The following is a 21321-nucleotide window of genomic DNA, read 5'->3' as shown; positions in this document are numbered from 1 at the left end:
ACAGCGCTCATGGGCGTTTGACATCTGACTATTCGGTGACTGGGATATGGCGAATGTCATCAAGTGTAGATTTTTAGTATTTTGTGGAAGTTGCTCACCCTCCGTTAGTGACAGGCTTACTGAAGCCTGGATTGTCAGCTTTGCACTGTGTCTCAGCCCAATGCTGTTACTCTGTCAAAGCTGAAGCACGGCTCCCCTTGCTTGCTTCCGGTGGTTGATAGCATCTGGGGTCTTCTAAAGGCATTATGATTAAGCGTGGAAAACACTTTTCAATATTCAGCAAAACTGGAAACTGGAAATACTTTTTCAGATAATATTTATCTACCACCTTAATATGTATGCATCGGGTAATGTTCCATATTCTGGCGACACTATACTCGCCTACTAGATTGTGTATCTACCATGTAACTGTACAAATGCAGTGTGGTAAATTCTATGAGAGTGTAAGCACAGAGTATACTGGAAGTGTAGAGTGGGACCATCTATTCCAGATTTGTCAGGGGAAGGAAAGAAAGCAGGGATTGGGGAAGCCTTCCACAAGGGGTGACTCTGGAGGTAATGGATATCTAGTCCTAGAAATAGGGGGTCCATATTAGAGTGATAGATTGTGCAGTGCAGAGAGCTGTGGAGTACAGCTGTATCTGAGGTAGAACGGAGGATTCTCCCTTCCTCTGCTCATCCTTCTCTTGTTTTTACCATTTTCCTTTTCCCTCCCTCCCTCCCTTCCTTCTTCCTTATCTCACGTCGTCCCTCTCTTCCTTCCTCCCTCCCTCCATGCCTTTTTCTCTCTCTGCCTTCTTTCTCCTTCCCCCCTTCCTTCCTAACCAACTGCATATGGACAGAATTTTATTAATTAAATGCATGGTTCACAGGCTAATATTATCATCGGACAGTTCCTGGGCCTAATGCACTTATTTATTCACTTATTTACGATGCTGTAGTTAATACATGTATAATATTATCAATTACTTACACCTACATTTTTGCTTTTTTATTTAATCCCCTCACTCCTAAAAGATAACTGGTATCCTGGGTTGTGTATATAATTCCTGTTTTCATTGTTTTTTCTTGTATAACATACCTAAACAATATATTGCTCAGTTGTTTTTTTAACTTGGCAACAACAAAAAGTACTCTTCTATATGTAATCTGGTCAGTATTTTTTTCTACTCAACATTATATTAATATGATTCATTATGCTTGTATTTGTAACTGAATTTATAATGTTTTTTATTTCAATTAATTTTCCATTGTGAATATACCACAATTGTGCAGTCTCCTGTCGATGGGTCGTGGGGTTGTTTATGTTGTGTGGTTACAAACTCTGCTGCTGTGACCCTGTCCCCTGCTGCCTGAGACATATGGGGAGTTTTCTTCAGAGTATTTCTCTAGGGATGGAAATACTGGCTCATAGGGCATGCAAAGGTTAGACTTAACAGATCATGCCAAATTGCCTTCACTCCAACCGAAAGTATAGAAAGCTTACGTTGGTCTTGTGAGGTCAATTTCTGTCAACTGCTTGCCATGGCATATGAATCCTATCTAGTGGTGTGTGACTGTGGTTTGCATTTCCCAGGTTACTGGTGAGATTGTGCATCCCTTGGTATATTTATTGGTCATGTGTGTTTCTTCTAATCTTTCAATGATAAGGCTTTATTAGTCTATACTACTAAATACTTGTTATTTTTACATTTGAGTTGTGGTGATATACTAGTCATCATAAGATATAAAGCCATTAAAGTGAAATAGAAATATTTTAGCAGTGTAGAAAATGGGTACTTTCTAATGAAGGATACACAGTCAAATAGTTAACAAGTTTGAAAGAATAGGAAATAATTCTATTTTGAAATTATTTTCATGACTATTTTTACAGCTTAATATTTATTTTTCTTTTGACAGAACGATTTCGAGAATTACTACTTCCTTCATCTAGTCAAGACTCTGAGGTTCTGCCCTTTGTTCAGACTAGAAAATACCCCAAGTAAGCAATAGAAGTTCACTGGGTATTGAAAAGGGAATGGGAAAGTAAGTAATGGGAGAGGTTTGGGAGAACAAAGACACAACATTTTCTCTCTTAAGATTTCTGTAAAAAAGCCAGGATAACATAACTTAATTAGCTTGGAAATCTCCTGCAATGCAGTGTCTCAGGCTCTGCACACCTGGGCCAGAGGAAAAAAGACTTGCCTGCAAGTGCAACCAGCTATGGCTGGGAACTGTTGCAAAGCGCAAGCCCTGACTGTCTGTATCGGTGCCCGGTAGTGGATTTCTTTTTGCTTGATGCTGTATCAACAGGGGCAGATACTTTTTGAGTGATCCCTCATCTGGTTTCCTGTTTCTATTCTTTAAATGCAAGGATTCATTCACAGCGTGATAAGTAGCTTTCAAATCACCCATGTCAGATATGATTTTAGCAATTTCTGTATATTCCTCTTTACCGTCTTTATACTCTTTATGAAAAGTGGTATCTCCTCTCTTCAATGCCACAAATGTACTTATTGGTTGAAGGAATATGCCTTCATCTTTCTAGAGAATAAAGAATTAACACTTTTTGTTTTTTGAGCATCTTCTTTCTAAAGGCTGCTGAATGTTGGTATCTTGATCCTTCCTGTGGAAGCTTGGAGCATCCTCTACTCTATGAATGTCTGACTCTCTTTCCTAGCTAGTGTGCAACAGGCCAAAGAATTAAAGCTTGGTTTAACATTTTTTATCAAAACTAATTACAATGTTAAATGATTCATTCTTTGATTGGTTTAGCAGTTTGTTCAAGTATTCACTGAACTTCTATTTCTGGTATAATTTTCCCCCCTAATAGTTAGCTTTAATAATATTTACTTAACTCTCTTGCCTTGAATTGTGTGGCTCAGTAGGTTAGAGCATTGTCCCTTAACCAAAAGGTTGCGGGTTCAATTCCTGGCCACGTCACCTACCTAGGTTGCCAATTTGATCCCCATTCCAGACATGCATGATCCCCAGTCTGGGCACGTACAGAGGGCAACCAGTCAATGCTTCTGTCCTCCATCGAAGTTTTTTTCTCTTCCTTCCCCTCTAAAAGGAATTTTTTAAATGTCCATGGGTGAGGATTTTTAAAAATTCTAAAAATAATGTTTACTTAACTCTCAAAACAAAAATAAATCTTGAATACAAATTATTTGCTCATTGTCTTAAATATTAATCCCAATTTAATCTAGCAGTATTCTTCCAGTGCCCTCACAACACACATGGGGACACCTCTGTGCTGGACAGCCTGGCATGTATACATTATTCTTGCATGTATATATTGATGGGGAGGATGGAGGTGCCTCAAGTGACTGATGCGTGTCTCTCAGTATTTTTTTTTCCCACAGCTGCTATTTGCACAGGCCATTGATGCCTGCTTTTCTGCCTCTTAGGCTCCTGTCTATCTGATGCTTTTGCTTAAAGAGGGGAATCACAGCTGGTAAAATGTTTGCAGCTATTTCCCTAGGTTTTCCTTGCTACGTGGTCTTACGTGTATTCTTAGATTACTTTTCTGATAGTCATATGATACATTCTAATATTTAAGTGAGACACCATGTGATAATCTTTTGTCAATGTCTGACCCTTGGGGCAAATGCTCCTTTCGGTATCTGTGGGTTTAAAGAATAAATAGCACCTGTTACTGCCACACACACCATATTACGACGGCTTAGAGTGTGGGCTCTGAAGCAGATTTCCTCACCGGCTGATGTTGTGACAAGGGACCCCTAACCTTCTGTTTCTCAGTCCCACTGGTGTGCAAGGAGGAGGTAATAAAACTTACACTCAGGGGTGTTACTAAATAAACAAAAAATATTCAGAACTCAGCACTTAGGAATAGTTCATTCTAACTGAAAATTTTATCATTACTCACCTAAAATTACATATGGAATTAATTAATTTCCCTAATTCCAGAAAGTCAGGGGAATAGATTATTGATCAATCTTGGAGGATAGCCCTTATATCAGTAAAGCTTTTGTCCGCCTGCCCTCATTAATACTTAAGGAAGTATATTTATTCACTATTTCTAAATTGTTACTAACTGCCAATGTGACGTGCTGCTTTGCTGACCGCCTAACATTTTTATGAGGTGTAGTTTTCTAAACTATCGAACGAAAGTATGCTGACGAAAGGTTTCTGGGTCTGAATTATATTCCTATAAAAACTCTGAATTAAATATAATTTGCCTATTTAAGTTACAGAACATTGAGGGTTTGCATCTTCCCCTCGCCTATTTACTGTCTGGTTTGGCAGTAGAATTTCAGCAGGTGTGGGTGGAAGTCTGCTAGTAGACTTCCATGTGTGCTGTGTCTGAGGGGTGTTGACTGGCCCAGGGAAGGGCTTAGGAGTTACAGCTGAGCATGCACGCGTCTGCGAGAAAGTTGTTGGGGGAGGAGAAGAGAGAATTGTGGGAGGGCCGGTCAATAAGTATGCATGTGCCGGGATTTGTGTATGTCTAGACCCAATTTAAACAGATTTTGGATTACTTAGTGTTTTAAGTATTCTCCTTTATGTTCTCATTTATGTGCACTCTCAAATATACTCTCATTTGTTCACTATTGAGGATAACTAAAAGCCAACGAATTTTAAATTTTGTGACACAAACATTTCTGGAAAGCTGAAAATGAATCAAACCATTGTAATTTGGTGCTTTCATTCCCAACACAGTATACTTATTTACACGGAGACGTTTTCCCTCACTTTAATGGTTGTTTTCCTGACTCACTGAACATGGACTGTGTTAGTGAGAGATGTTTTAAGAGCTAAAACGTGGATAAAGACGCGACTCATTTGTCCTATATGTGTAGTGTCACAGAGCGGTACTTCCTGAGCATAATGTAGCCGACCTTTAAGGGAGAGTCACTCTACTCGGGTTAATGTAGGCTGGTAAATGAACGGTGGTGATTCGGACTGGGGGTGGGCTCTCCAGTCAGCACACCATCTCTACCATCTTAAGCATCTTGTTATCCAGAGACACCTAATAGCAGTGACATGTGAGAAGAGGTAAAAGGTATTCTTTATTTAGAAAAAGGAGAAATTCATGAAGAGCTGACTAGTTGTTGAAATGAGTGTGTGCATATGCACACATGTGCATTTTAAGGGAAAGCCACTTTTTAAAATGCTGCTTGCCATGGCACTGGGAAACACTGTTCTAAAACATAACATCGTTCACTAATTACTTTCTTACATTTGTGAACTTGCACTTAACCCATTGCCAAAACCAGGCACATCCATTCTAAGCAGAATGTAACTTGAAGACATTGTGCCGTGCAAATTCTCAGAGCATAAATAGGTATGACTATTCATGAGAGACAGAAGAGGTGGATGAGTGCAAAGAAGAAAGTAAATGTATACTTATTACAAAGTAGATGCTGATTCACAAATCAGAGGGAAGAAATGGAGATAATGAAAGTTTTGTTGTTGATTCCTTGTCAGGGGTGTCAAACTTATTTTTACCTGGGGGGCCACATCAGCCTCCAGGTTGCCTCTAAGTTGCCAAATGTAATTTTAGGACTGTATAAATGTAACTACTCCTTAACTAGGGGCAAGGAGCTCCACACTGCACTGCCGCCGGGTAGAAACAAATTGACGGGCCAGATAAAACAAGGTGGTGGGCCAGATTCATCCCACAGGCCTTGTGTTTGCTACCCAATCCTTGGTTGGTATCATTGTTAGTAGCTTTGAAGAATTTAGGGCTAAAATGGATTTAGACTAGAGGGTGGCTATAAATAATCCTATCCTTGTAAGTACAGCTTGGAGATGTAAAATGATTTAAGACATTTGGCATAATTTTACTCACAAATTACTTGAGACCATTTTTGCAATTAGGCCAGCAAAACATGATTGAATAATCACTCTGGAAAATTTAACCACAATGTGTATAAAAATATTGTGAAAATAACAGTAATAAAATGCTCATGTATCTGTTTGGTTTTCATAAAGATCAAGTTGTCTGTATGCTGAATGACAGAACTGGTTAGAGAGGGGAATGTTATTTAAGACAGATTCAGAACTGTTCCTTTTTGGCTTGGTTTGGCACCAGACCTTGACCATTCGGGCAATAAAGCAATGTCTCAACTCAATCTCATTTCCAACAGGCCACTTAAAAAAGGCTTCACACTGTGATATTGGGCAATATACTTATACTGAAAAGCTTCAGATAACCTTCCAGATGTCATCTACTCTCCAGCTTATCTTTTTTTATTCTCAGTGCAAATTTTGAGTTCCTCTTTTTCTAAATAAGCATCCCTCTTCAATAATTTTTATTCAGTCTGCATGTGTACAATATATTTGAGCTAAATTATTTCCACTCATAAAAAATAATAACACTAAAAGATGCTTTTTACATGCCAGGAATTGTGTTAGGTCCTTTATATGCATTATTTCATTTAGTTTTTACCATCTCCCAATGAGTTAGGTAGTACTATTTCTCAAATTCTCAACCTTTACAGATTAGGGAGCTGGAATAGAAGGGGTTTAAGTGTCTTACCTAAAATCACATGGGAGAACTGGGTCTCATACTCAGGTCTCTTTGGCCCCCAAAGTGTACTTAATTGTCTGTACTACCTCTTATTCATTTATTCATCCATTCTTCATTCATCCAGTCTTTGAATATTTACTGAATAATTACTGTGCACCAGAAGCAATCAGAATTACTGAGAATATAAAAATGATTAAGGCATAGTGTATAGTTTGAGGGGTCTAAAGTCAAGTGGGGGAAAATCAGAATCTGAATAAAATGAAAAAATCAATTATAGCAAGGTGATAAGATGTACTTGGTACAAGAAATGCATTAAAATCAATGGGAGAAGAGGATAGATAGTACCTTCCTGTGTGGCTTATTTATATAAAGTTGAATTTTCCCTTGAGTAAAATCTTGGTGAGTGCTATGTATGACACCAGATGAAGACACTTTGTAGATGGAACAAAAAAGCATAACAGCCTAAGGAGCCATGGGAGTGCGTGGTTCATTGAGAGATCGCCTTCACGTGCCATGGCGGAAAAAACTCTGTGTGTATGTGTATATATACATGGAGTACAGTAATTCTTTTGATATCTGTAAATCTAGGAAAGCAAGGTGTCAGAATGAAGCTGATCTATCAATAGGTAGTAGGTCCCAATCTCTGGGCTTGGGTTCCCAAGTAAAACCCCTACCATCAGAATTGCAAAAGTGCCTCCTGCTTCTCCTGCCCCTGCCCCGAGTCACTGCCTGGGCAGCTCCGGCCGCCTGGCTCCCCGTGCTGGCCATCGGTGTTTGGAGTCCTTACAACATGGCAGGCACTGACGATGAAGAACAGTCTGACCTTGGTCAAGATCTGGGTGATGTTGAGGAAGTAGAAGAAGAAGAAACTGGTGAAGAAACAACATTCCAAGTGCATCAGCTGATTGACTGTTCAGATGGCACAAAACCCTCAGATTCTTTGAGCCCTCCAAGAACGACTTGATGGTTCGGTAGAAACACCGACAGGGTACAATGAAAGCTTGCCTGGAGTACTTAACAGATGAGTGAGTGCTCTCAAGAATCTTCAAGTTCATGTGCACAGATAGAAGCCAAGTTCTATGAGGAAGTTCATGATCTTCAAAGAAAGTATGCTGTTTCTATCAGCCTTTATTTGATAAGCTATTTGAGATCATTAATACAATTTATGAACCTATGGAAGAAGAATGTCAGTGGAAACCCAGTGAGGAAGATGAAATTTTTGGAGGAGCTGAAAACAATTGAAGATAAGAAAAAGGATGAAGAAAAATAAGAGCCCAAGAGAATTCTTGAAGTTTGGTTGACTTTTTCTTAAGAATGTTGACTTGCTCGATGATATGGTGAGGAACATGATGACCCTATTCTGAAACACTTGAAACATATTCAAATGAAGTTCTGAGATGCTGGCCAGCCTGTGAGTTTTGTTTTCGAACTTCATTTTGAACCAATGAGTATTTCACAATGACATATTTGTGAAAGTTTGAGTTTTGTTTTCGAACTTCATTTTGAACCAATGAATATTTCACAATGAAATATTTGTGAAAGTCAGAACCAGATGGTTCTGATCTCTTTTGATGGACCAGAAATTAGGGGCTGGAATCAGTACCAGATAGATGGGAAGAAAGAGTAAAATGTCACTTTGAAATTGTTAAAGAGAAACAGAAACACAAGGAAAGTGGGACAGTTCATACTGTGACCAAAATAGTTGGCAGTGATTCTTTTTTAAAAATATATTTTTTTGCCCCTTCTGAAGTTCCTAACAGTGTAGATCTGGGTGATGTGCTCCTCTTGCTGCCAACTCTGAAATTGATCCCTTTTTATGCGTATAATCCCAAGGTAAGTGTTGTATTTTGCTGGAGAAGCTTTTGAAGAAGATGATGATGATTATGCTGGGTGAGGAAGGGACGAGTGCACTGGCCTAGAGTGCCCGCAGCATCATGGATGAGACATGAGACAAATTCACACGGACTACCGAGTCCTGTGGAGGAAAAGGGATGGCACAGCTACTCCCTCAAGGGGGGAGCGCCTCAGAGCAGCTTGGCCACTCTCTCAAGGAGAGAGCACACTGACCCTTGCCTAGACAGGCTTTTGTTGGGTTTAGTTTGTGCAGGAATGCAGGTACAGCTCATTAATTATTCTCAGGCAGCAAGGATCAAACAGTAGATAGCATACAAAGAACTATTAGGGCTTCTTCTGAGTCAGGATCTATCAGCTAAAAGGCTACAAAACTTTGGGAAACAAACTCATTTCCTGCTTGTGCCTTTATCATTTAACTAAGAGCATTCTTAACAAATCAGGCTTCACAGGATTTTACACATCCTTTCTCAGGCCTGATCACCAAAGGAGCCCGCCCTTTCCAGCACAGGGCTGCACCACCCTCTCATTGTTTCAGGCTTAAGTCGGATATAGGAGGTAGCTAGCCGAGGAATTTTCAGAGGCTTCTCATGGACTCAGGGGAGTCAGGCTTAGTCAAAGCCGAGGGGGTGAGGGTCCATCGCCCCCTTTCTCCATAGCCCCCCAAGTCCTTCCCTGGGGCCTCCACCTGATCATGCCTGTCTTAGGTCATTCCCACCTTGGGAAATCTTACCTGTCATTGGCTAACTGATCAAGCACTGGGGGCCAGTTATGAAAAAAGGAACAGAATTGGTGCTCCTGCCAGGGAGATAAGATTTGTCTCCTTAGTGACTTATGGTCCAAAGGTCACTCACTCAGCCTTAGCCCTGGGGGTGTTACAGCTCCTGAAACCAGGCAGGGTGGTTCCCAAAAAGGAAGGGGAAGAAGAAGATGAGGACCATAATCCAGACCATGGTGACTTAAAGAAGGGTCAAAACCCAGCAGAGTGCAAGCAGCCGTGCAGCAGGACGGACGTGTTTCACCTTGAGGAAAACCTGTGCTTCAATAGCCTAAACACAAGTATTATTTACTTACAGCCTTACATTTTTCTACTTTCATGGTGGACCCAGTAATTTTTTTAAAGACAAGGAATTAATATTTTAAAGACTTTTTTACATAGCATTTTAACTTTAGTTTTTCTGCCATATATGCTGAATGTAGAAATTGTCTCACGTATTTTCTTTTTTTTATAAAGATTTTATTTATCTTTAGAGGGGAAGGGAAGGAGAGAAGAAGAGAAATATCAATGTATGGTTGCCTCTCATGCGTCCCGTGCTGGGAACTGACCTGCAACCCAGGCATGTGCCCTGACCGGGAATCAAACCGTGATCCTGTGGTTCACAGGCCTGCACTCAATCTACTGAGCTACACCAGCTAGGGCTCACATATTTTCATTCATTGCTACATAATTTGGTTGGGGGGGGGTATTTTTATCATGTAATTATTAGATTACAGCTATGAAAATCAACAACGGTTGAATTAAAAAACAATTGCAAAAACAAGGTGACCCACCAAAAAAAAAAAAACCACACTTCAAAACTGAAACACTGTGGAAACTGTGAAGACTGGCTTAGACTTACGATAAATGAAGAAATCCTTCATGCAAGGCTGATAGGCATGCAGTAAAGATGCCTCGATGCTAAGTGACAGAATAACTCATTGTGGACTCAGGTGAGAACTGGTTCAAGGATAAAGCCACGATCAGTCTGTGGCAGCAAGGTCAGGCAGCTGAAGAAGTAAACACTTCCTAAGAGATAAGTTAAGCACATGTGATGTTCCATCTAGTGCCTTTGAGAACTCTCTACTCTCCTTGTTCTGTCCCTCCTACATTCTCAGCTGTCATACATTTTCTCAGATATCAGTTGTTTCTAGTTTTTTAGTTTTAATGTTTGTCTATTTGTTTTGACACAGGGACTGTCTATGACTTGTGGGAGAAAGTAGCCTAAAGTTTTTCCTTTGTTAAAAATCATAAAACCCCATATTAATATTCTTGGATAGAAACTACCTCCTTTTTGCATAAAGTGATTTATGGCTCCTCAACAATATTCTTAGCTCTAGAAGAATAAGATACTATCAGAGTTAAACTATGATTTCAGAAACAGTTTATGAACTCTGTAGCTTAAAAGAATATTCAAATAGCAGTTACAAGCCAGTCTTATATTAAATCTATCAATTTATAATGGTTACGATAATACGATTTTGATAATATGCCTATTTTATAGGCATTCCTCACTAAAGAGTTTTTCTCCCTGCAGGCCTTAATTAATGGCTTCTGTTTGTAAGACCTTGATTTAATGACTCCAGGAAACAAACACCAATTAAAGTGTTTTTTTCAAACAATGTTGCTTTTATTTATGACAGCGCATAATCACACATTAATTACAGAGATTTCTTAGCCTTCTGCTGGTGGAAGTTTCTTTTCTTAAGTTGTTCCTAGAATCCAAATAATGTGGACTGTTGCTCACCGCCTCCCACCAAGTCTTAACTCAGATGTTAAGGGCTTATTCTGATCACCGTATTTAAAATTACCACCTCTACCAGCTCTCTCCCTATCCTCTTTACCTGCTCTATCAGAAACATCAGTGGCACATGGGGTATTTTTAGAAATACAGATGCTCAGACTCACATCAGACAAACTGTCAGAAAATTCTGGGCTTGGGACCTGGCACTCTGTGTTTTAACAAGCCTTCCGGGAAATTCTGCTGCACACTAGTATTTGAGGACCATTAGTGAAGGACAGGAACATTTTTAAGTCTACCTCAGACTTTTGAACTACCCCCACCTTTTCTGATTGTGTTTACTGTTATGATTATCTTCTGGGAATGGAATAGTTTAAAACTGAAATGCCATCTTCTCTGGTAGAACAGTTAATTACATTCATCTTTTCCCAAGATGAAGAAAGAATTGTTGTGAAGGATGATCTTTAACCTTTCCAGCCTCCAAAGCAGAATTTTCCAGGAGTTTCTTGACACAATGTGCCCTTCTCAGATTTTTTTTTTTTTTTACTTAGGTGTGTTATTTCTAACCAAAATAGTATATAATTGACTGTAATGATTAAGATGTGATCATTAAGGACATGAGCTCTGGAGTTGAATGTACCAGAAATTTAATGATAGTCTGTTCCCTTAATAGAAAGGTGGCTTTGAGAAAATTACTTAACATATTTGATTTTTAGTTCACACTTCAGTAGAAGGGAGGTTTTATCTTTCTGTGTGAATTGGAAGTGAAAATGTACATAGAACATTTAGTGTAGGCCCTGGATTAAATTAAATGTTCAGTGAAGAGTTTCTATTGCTACTATACCTCCTTTTAGGTCTTAAAGATCAGGGTCTAAGACAATTTTTGATTTAAAAAAATTTGAACTTTTGCCCTGGCCAGTGTGGCTCAGGTAGATAGAGCATTGCCTTGTAGCTGAAAGGTTTCGGGTTTGATTCCTAGTCAGGGCACATACCTAGGTTGCAGGTTTGGTCCCTAGTCCAGGCACATATGAGAGGCAACCGATCAATGCTTCTCTCCCGCATTGATGTTCCTGTCTCTCTAAAAGCAATGAAAAAATATCCCGGATTGAAGATAAAACACACACACACACAAAATTAGAACTTTTCTAAAAGTCAAAGCTAATCAGATAAAGGCATGTAATTTTTCTGAAAATGTACATTTAAATCAGTATTAATTAGATGCACATTGCAACAATTTATTATTATTACTAATAATAAATTAGTAATAATATCAAACATCAAATACTTACTGTGTCTAAGTACTATGTTAAAAGCTTATCAAGTATAGTAGCATTCAGCTACATAAAACAGGAACATAGCTAAAAATGATGGAGCTTATTTTTCTCCTGTAACAAAATGTACTTGAATAAGTGGCAGTGGTATTGGTGCAGGGTCAAGATGTTATATCTGGGGTGTCTGCAGGTCTCTTCTCCTTTCATTCTCATGATCTCAAGATGACGCCTTCAGCTTCACCATCAGGTCCTTATTCTAGGCAGAAGGAAGAAAAGCAAAACCGTGAAAGGTCCATGCAAGCTGAGTTGCCCTCCCTTTCAAGAAACTTTTCAGAATCTCAACCCAAACATCTGCTTACATTTAATTAGCCTACACTGTGTCTTATTTTGGACATTCCTTTAACCACTTTTTTTTCCTGTTGGTATTTACTGATCACTTTTCTACAGTAGGTATTCTTTACCTCCTAGTAATGCTAAGGGCATAGGTTATGTGGGATTTTATTTGCATTTTTTGTTGTTCATACAATATTGGAAAAGATTCATGTTCAGGTAGCAGACATTCTCCAGCTCTCGAAATCACTAAATCATTATTTTTTTTAAGAGTCTCAACAAAAATAATATTCACAGAATACAAAACAAAAATGGAGAGGAATTCTGATTTTATTACTGACAATAGTGGAGTTATCCAGAAAGATTCACAAGAGCACAGCTTCTCGGAATTTAATGAGAATATGACTCACCTAGAAATCTTAATAAAACACAGACTGGAATTCGGTAGATCTGAAGCTGGACCTACAATTCTGACTTCCTAACAGGTTCTCACATAAAATTGATGATGTTGGTCCAAGAACCACACTTTGATGAGGACATAACACATCGTATCAGTCAAAGGCTAAAGAAGGGCTTTTTATTCCCTTCATGGTCAAATTTTAGCACGTCTGTCACCGGGGAAGAGAGATGTACGTAGTGTGCCAAGCAGAAAACAAGAGAGTAGAACGAAGAAGTGCCTCTTCTCCTAGCCACTCACCTTTGATTACAAAGGAAAATCTTGAACAAACACCTTTCCTTTGAACTGAAAATTTTAGTTTGTTTACATTAAGGTACCTTCTACAACATTCTTTTGTATTTTTATTTGTTCCATTCTACTTTTTCTGTTTCTTCCTCTTCTCTTTCTCTTTTTGTCTGTGATTATAAGATGTGTAATGATGATAGAAGCCATGGTCTATTTCTTAACTAAGTTGAACTCTCTAGACTAATGGGGGGAAATGGCAAAAACAAAATAAAGTGCAAAGAAATTTGGGGCTTGAAAGTTTGTGAAAGTTTCCCTGGCTGGTGTGGCGCACTGGATCAAGTGACGGCCTGTGAACCAAAGTTTGCTGGTTCAATTCCCAGTCAGGGCATATGCCTGCGTTGTGGGCCAGGTCCCCAGTAGGAGGCACTCAAGAGGCAAACACACATTGATGTTTCTCTCCCTCTCTTTCTCCCCTCTTTTCCTCTCTCTAAAAGATAATAAATAAAATCTTTTTTTTAAGTTTATGAAAGCTAAAACTAGCCAGCAATGAAGGTAAAGACCTGCTATTTACCTTTCTTTCAGCAGGAGGATAAGTTTCCATTTAGAAAAAGCAGGAGAGTTAGGAAAAGAATGGAATGATTTGTTTGAGGGGAAAGAGTAAGATAGTTGACCCTAAAGACATATAATAAGTCACAGAAAATAAAAGGATTCATTACCATCTAGATAAACAATAGTTCAGATTAAATACAATTATTAAAATAGCACTTTCTGTTGGAAAGGCTTATTGTAGTGCAGAAGTCTGTAGATCTAAATTCAGTCTGAAAGTGTGCTTAACTGAATAGTATGTGCTCTTGACAGACTTTCAGAGAGCTATTTTAGAAAGGTTTGCAGCTGTGTTTAAATATATGTTGGAATGGGGTGTGAACTTTGGCTAGATGTTACACTTAAAAATTTGCTAGGGGTTGGTCAGTTTATAATTCATATATCCAGTTAACCACCTAATGTTGGAACAGTTTGAAGAGTTCGGTAGCTTTTTCTTTTATATTTCTTTAAATAGTGCATATCAATGAAAGTTTCAAGTTGCATGTTAGCAGATCAGGCTTACATTAGACAGCACAAAAACACAAAAGGCAAAAAACATTTCCTCTTAATTTTTTATAGGAGCTAAGTACAACACTGGATATCCATTTACAACATATGTGTTTGTGTTTAAGAGTGAAAAATAAATACAATATACTATACTATGTGCTCATTAATAACCTTACTGGTACAGAAAATCTAAAAAGTTCCCTAACACATGCATTAATAATTTATTTTTTTATCATTTAATTACAGTTGACATTCAATATTGCATTACTTTCAGAGGTACGGTGTAGTGCTGAGACATTTATATAACTTACGAAGTGATCGTCCAAATAAGCCTAGTGTCCATCTGGCACTATAAATGGTTATTACAATGTTATTGACTGTATTCATGATGGTGTACTTCACCTCCCATGAATATTTTGTAACTGCCAATTTGTAGCTCTTAATCCCTTCACCTTTTCCATCTAGCTCCCCACTCAACTCCCATGTGGCAACCAACAAACAGAACAGAAACAAACACACATTTGTAATTGTTAATGCATGTTTGAAATGTTAGGTAGGACATGAAGGAGTCACTCCTTGGAGTCATAAAGCATAAAAAATTTTCTACCTAGATGAGTGAATGAAGTGAGCATTTGAGTATATGTTTGCTCTTAACAACAAATCTAGTTTCCCCCCCAAATAATAAGGTTGGTCTCAATGGGTCACATGTATGGTTGACAGACATAAGTCCTGGACTCTGAGGACAGCCAGATAGCAGATCAGAGACCCCTGCAAATTGCCTACCTCAAACACCACCACTGGATAAAGGAGAGATTAAGCAGTTTGCTCTGCAGGAGGAGATAGTAGGAGTAATTGACTTATTTTGCCCTTGGCTCTGAGAAAAAAATTTTTTTAAATCTCCTCTGATATTTAGTAAACAGAAGCACAAGCTCACTTGGGTTGGAGCAGTGAATTCATAATATGTATGTAGCCCAATAAACCCAGAGTCTACAATTTAGTTCAAAGTGATTTCAGATTTATGGTGTTCTCCTGTTTTGCCTGGAAGAAGATGAAAATCTCTTTTGGAGAACACATTTTAATTCTCAAAGGATTCCTGTACACAATGCACCAAGGAACATGAGCTCATATTTTTTAAAACGTGGAAACAAAATACTATGAGCACATGTTAGTAGAAATCATATATTCAAACATTATAAAATAAATGCTTAATACATCTGAAGAAATAAAAGCATTAAAATGATTAGGACACGTGAGACAATCAAATTTCTCAAAGCATTTTTGAAAAAAGAACCAATAGAGATTCTAAAAATAAAAGATATGATATCATAAATTTAGCACATTAACACAGCCATAGAGAGAATGAATGAATTGTCAAATAGAACTGAAATAGTTATCCAGAAGGCAGCACAGAGGGACTAAGATATGGAAAATATGAAGGAAAGGTTGAGGGAGATGGTAGATGGAGCGAGGAATTCCTGTATTTCTTTACATTAAAGATCCAAAAGGAGGGGGGAAAAGAAGGAGAAAGTGTATGTAGGATATAGAATATTTAAAGAAATAATAGTCCAAATTCCGGGTTACCAATAAGTCCCAAGCAACATAATGAAAATAAACTCCCCATAGGAAACACCAGGGTTTCCTTATAGAAAACTAAAACGGAGACCAACACTGAAGCCAGCGTAGTCAAGACAGGGATGCAAAGGGTAAGAAATAAGAAAAGGTGGGCAGATAATATGAGATGGTATTTGGTAAGTGATTCAACGTAATTGAACTAAATCCTATTGTTCAAAGGAAAAGACTTGCAGACTGGAATGAGAAAAATCGAGCCATAAGCTGTTTTCAAGAGAGTCACCTAAAATGAAGACCCAGAAAGGCTGAAAGTTAAAGAAGGTGACACGTATAGCACCGATAATCTAGCCGAAGAATAATTGTTTCCGGTAAAGTGGGCTGTAGGCTAAAAATATTTGTAGGCGTAGAGTTACTGATCACCAATAGAAGTTTCAATTGATTACTTCTCTGAATGAATGAATTAAAGCAAACCCCTCTTTGGGGAAGACGGTTTTGGTGTGTTTCAGTGTAAACAAAAACATAGTTTATTCTGATGGTGACATAAGCCATCAGATGTGTGTTCGAATGTGGCAAACATTCGAACTTCTGGAACCTCACTCAGCGTCCCGATCAGAAGAGTGGAGTAGCACCACCTCACCCCCGGTGATAAATAATTCATCTGAAGCGATCAGCACTGTGCCAATCACGTAGCTCTGCTGTTGGCAGGAGAGCTCAGGAAAATGGTTTTACGTGGTAGTCATCTTTCCAGAAACAAAAAGATAAGGCCTATAAATTTATTTTGGTCAGAAAAATAACCCCTGGGCTGTCTAGTTCAAATATAGCCATTCCCTATAGAAGCTGCACATCTCCAGAGACTTGTTATAATTTAAAACTTCATTAAAAGTAACATCTCCTTTGACATCAATCTAGGTAGAATATGGGAGGAATATTCATTTTTGCCTTATTTTACTGATATAGGTTTGACATCAAATCAGAAATTGATATAGACATGCTTTTTAATCTTTAAAATGCCATAAAATTTTTCAGTCGTTATTCACCTAATGACTATTCAGAAAAATATTTGTTGTTTGCTTTTTATACTGTCCTCTCATAGCCTCCTCTCATTGGATGTGGCTAATAATCACAACCTCTTTATCTTTTATATCTTAGGCTAGCACATCTCTTCTTTTATTTTTTAAAGTAACTTATTGAGTAAACTCTATTCTTTTACAATGTGAATATTAATTTCTAAGAAACTTGCATTTATCAAAGTATGTGATCAAATGATATTTTTGTGGTCACAGAGAAGTTGGGGATAGAGAATTTCAGAACTGTAACAACAAAGCTACCTCCTAAGTCCTGCCCCTGCTGGATTCTCCAGAATAAAAGTGGCTTTTTAAAAAGTTGCGAGTGTGTGGCTATAACACCTAGACACCACTGAACAATTCTAGCGCTTGACCCCGTGTAGCTTTTGCTAAGAATGATGGCTTCTTTTTTCCCATCCCGGCAAAGACTGTCTTCAGCGAGGTGTCTGTGTACATCCTTTTCACTTTTATCACCCGCGTGATTGAGCACAAGGTTGCCACACAGACAGCTGTGCAGCGAGAAGCTCTTCTTTTCCTCCTTGTGTGCAAGCAGCTACTTTCTGGTAATTCTCCCATTTACCCAGTGACTGTCAGAAGAGCACATCTTTTCCATCTGAGAGGGGTGGAGCTTCGGACTAGTCTTGGCACCTCTTGGGACATCAGGCTCCTCCTTTGTTAAATGGGGGCAATGATACTGTACCTACCTTATAAAGTGTTAAGCTTATGACAGGTGTGAAAAGTGCAAAGCATTATGTATATATAAAGTGGATATATAATACAATTAAGTTATTTCTCAAATTGCTCCGTATTTTATACTGTGTGCGCTTTTATCCTTGCCACTCTCTTCTTTTTCTTTTAACCCTTAATATTCTCTTTATTAAGTAAGCTTTTTAATTGATAAGCACACGGATGGGCTGCAGGGATATAGAGATGAGTAAGAAACAATCCTTTTCTCCTTGAGAAACTTATAGTTCAGGGTTAAAATATACATTTTTGAGATGACTTAAAATATATTATTTATTATTTTTCCTCTTTTTATTAAATTTATTTGAGTGACATTTTAAAATAAAATTATAGAAGTTTCAAGTGTACAATTCTATAATATATCACTATGCATTGTGTGTTTACCACCCAGAGTGAAATCTCCTTCCATCACCGTATATTTGACTCCATTTACCCTTTATTACCTACCCCCCCACCCCTCTTTCCATCTGGTAACCACCACACTGTTGTCTGTGTCTATGAGGGTTTTGTTTGCCTGTTTGTCTTATTTGTTCATTTGTTGCTTTCAGTTTTATATCCCACTTATGAGTGAAATCATGCGGTTTTTTACCTTTTCGACTTATTTCACTTAGCATGATTTTCTCAAAATTTGTGACAATGTAGATGGATCTTGAAAATATACTAAGCAACTTTCATCTTTCTAACCTGAGTACAAACATTGCAATTATTCATCTTTGTTTTGGGGGTTTTTGTTTTTGTTTTGCTGCGGTAGGTGGTAGTGGGCCTTACTCATAGTAAATCTTCTGCTATTGTATGTTAATTCCCTCCATTTATTTTATCTTTAAAATGATTTTTGCAATGTCTGCTATAGGTGAAGTGATCCTTGGTGAAACCTCACAAAAGAAATGGTCCATTAAAGAAGAATACCTTTTCTTTTTCTTGATTCTAGGTCTCCATTTCCTAAATTGTTCTCTATTCTCTACAACCTTAACAGACATTTTGTGGAGAAGAGAAATTTGTGATGAAATATATTTACAAAATGTATCCCCTGCTTGGAGATTATGAATGCACTTCAGCATGCTACAGACTTAGAGTTTTGAATTAAAGATACTTTTCCAAAAAGAAACAGATAAAATAAACCTTTTCTTAACACATTTTCCAAATGTATTTGATCATGAAATACTCTTTCTCCTCCTTATATTATTGTTCTTTAAAGTCCCTTTGGGAAATACTAATAAAATAATACCTATTTTTTAATTAAAATGTTTTTCTTTTAATAATTTATGAATTCTGACTAGTTCTCACCTCAGATTATCTACATAAATTCTATTTTAACTTATTATGGTGCCAGTGTGTTTGGGGAATGTGTTTGGAAGTGTTGGGAAATAAGATTTTGAGAAGCTCTGGTTGTACTTTTATCTTTTAATGTAGTGGAATTATTTTGTAGCCGATAAATTACTCCACTGAGAAAAGATCTGATATCACTGTTGTATCAGCTGATCAATGTTACTCACTAAATCTACTAACATTTAATGGATTCTACTTTCAAAGGAAAAACAAAATTTCAAAAATGTTTATATATTTCTTTTTAATGTATTTAATTGACTAATTTATTTTTAATTTGTGTTATTGATGTTCAAGTACAGTTGTCTCTATTTTCCCACCACCACTTTCCCCTGCCCCCCCTCTCCCCTCCTCCCACCCTACCCCCTCTTTGGCTTTGTCCATGGATCCTTTATACATGTTCCTTGATGACCCTTCCCCTTTTTTACCCCATTATCTCCCTTCCCCCTCCCCTCTGGTTACTGTCAGTTTGTTCTTTATTTTAATGTTTCTAGTTATATTTTTGCTTGCTTCTTACTTTTGTTGATTAGGTTCCACTTATAGGTGAGATCATATGCTAGGTGAGATAAGCCAGGCAATGAAAGACAAATGCCATGTGATCCCACCTATAAGTTTATATATTTCTGAACAGGCCAGGGAATAGCATTCCTCCTTTTCTTTGAATTTTTTTGAATTTGCATTTTCTATGCAAACCTTCCACAATCTTCATAACGAAACTTTTTGTTACAGCTGAGCGATGTTCCATTGCGTAACTGTTCTATACCTGTTTTACTCACTCATCTACTGGTGGGCACTTGAGCTGCTTCCATATCTTGGCTATTGTAAATAACACTGCAGTGAACCCAGGAGTGTACATGTTCTTTTGAATTTGTGTTTTGTATTTCTTCAGATAAATTCCCAGAAGTGGAAGTGCCCTATCATAAGGCAGTTCTATTTTTAATGTTTTGAGATATCTCCACACTGCTTTCTACAGTGGCTGCACCAGTCTGCACTCCCACCCACAGTGCACAAGGTTCCCTTTGTCCACATCCTAGCCAGCACTTGTGCATTAATTATTGGTGATAGCCTTCTGACAGGTGTGAGGAGATATCACATTGTGGTTTTAATTTGCATTTCTCTGATAATTAGTGATGTTGAGCATATTTTAATATGTCCATTGGCCATCTATACATCCTCTTTGGAGAACTGTTTATTCAGGTCCTTTGCCCATTTTTAAGTTGCTCTTTTTTTTTTTTTTTTTTTGGTGTTCAATAACCCCCTTACAGATGTATTGGTGAATACGTTCTGTATCGGTGAAAAGACAACCATTCTGTAGGTTGTCTTTTCATTTTGTTAATGGTTTCCTTTGCTTTGTAAAACATTTTTCTTTGATGAAGTCCCATTTATTTATTGTTTTCTTTTGTTTTCCTTGCTTGAGAAGATATATCAAAAAAATCTACAAGAAATATCTGAGATATGCCCGCCTATGTTTTCTTCTAGGATTTTTATGTTTCCAGTCTAACATTTAAGTCTTTAATCCATTTTGAGTTTATTCTTGTGTGTATGGCTACAGAAAAAGAAGAAAATTTTACCCTTTATAACCGCATGGATATACCTGGAGAACATTATGCTAAGTGAAATAAGCCATTCAGAGAAAGACAAGTACCATATGTTTTCACTCATATGTGACATCTAATGAACAAACTGACTCATAGAGAGCAGGCTGACAGCCCTGGGAGAGGGAGTTGGGGGTGAAGAGATCAAGCAAAATAGAAAAAGCGCTCATGGACAGCGACAGCAGTGAGGTGATTGCAGGAAGAAGGCGGGTGGGTGGAGCTAGAAGAGAGTATAAGGGGGATAGATAGTAATGAAAAAATGCAAAAAAAGGCATTTGTGTACCAAAATACACACACACACATACTAACTTTTCATTAGTCATTAACTAAACTTTAAAAATATGTCAGGTTAATCTTGCCTCCACTATGTTGCTGAAAGACTTTGAGTCGTTGCCTTCACTTTCTGTGATCTTGTCACAGCTACAACAATAGTAGTGGTAGAGCATTCTTTTAAACACAAGGTATTAAGATAGGAAGAAAAATCACTGCTCATAAATTAAAGGGAATGGACTCTGCACATTAATCAAGTTAAATGTGTAAAAAATGAATTAAGTAGTTCCTCTTTCTGCTTCCCTCAAAAACCCAGGTGTTGCCAAATAATCAATCATCAGTAGTTTCATTGTTTATCCCTTCTTTCAAAAAATTGAATTTTATTTTACATTGCACAAAAAGCATTGCCAATGAAAAAGCAGCTGATTATCTAAGTTTCTTTATATCACATTTTTATCTATATTTTTCATCTCATACTGAAATTAGCCCATTTCTTATCTTAATGCTTGACCTCTCCAATGGCTCAACAATAGATGGTAGGTGCTTATTGATGCCATTAA

At 37.7% G+C, this 21321-nt stretch overlaps 1 protein-coding gene across 6 annotated transcripts in view; it reads left to right on the top strand.

Annotated features, from left to right (window-relative positions):
* The window catches only part of NOX4 (NADPH oxidase 4), a 176169-nt gene that overhangs the window by 129834 nt on the left and 25014 nt on the right, over positions 1 to 21321 (top strand). For all 6 annotated transcript variants that reach the window (XM_037042932.1, XM_037042930.1, XM_037042927.1 and 3 more), the window contains exon 13: positions 1900 to 1981. In XM_037042932.1, coding sequence (XP_036898827.1) covers positions 1900 to 1981 — 82 coding nt within the window. The remainder of the gene's footprint in view (positions 1 to 1899; positions 1982 to 21321) is intronic.

The sequence above is a fragment of the Sturnira hondurensis genome, unplaced genomic scaffold, assembly GCF_014824575.4.
Source record: "Sturnira hondurensis isolate 20B ecotype Veracruz unplaced genomic scaffold, ASM1482457v3 Scaffold0003801, whole genome shotgun sequence".
In the NCBI taxonomy this organism is placed as follows: domain Eukaryota; kingdom Metazoa; phylum Chordata; class Mammalia; order Chiroptera; family Phyllostomidae; genus Sturnira; species Sturnira hondurensis.
Note: the sequence above shows the minus strand (reverse complement) of the source record. Positions and strands in the feature narration are given on the sequence as shown.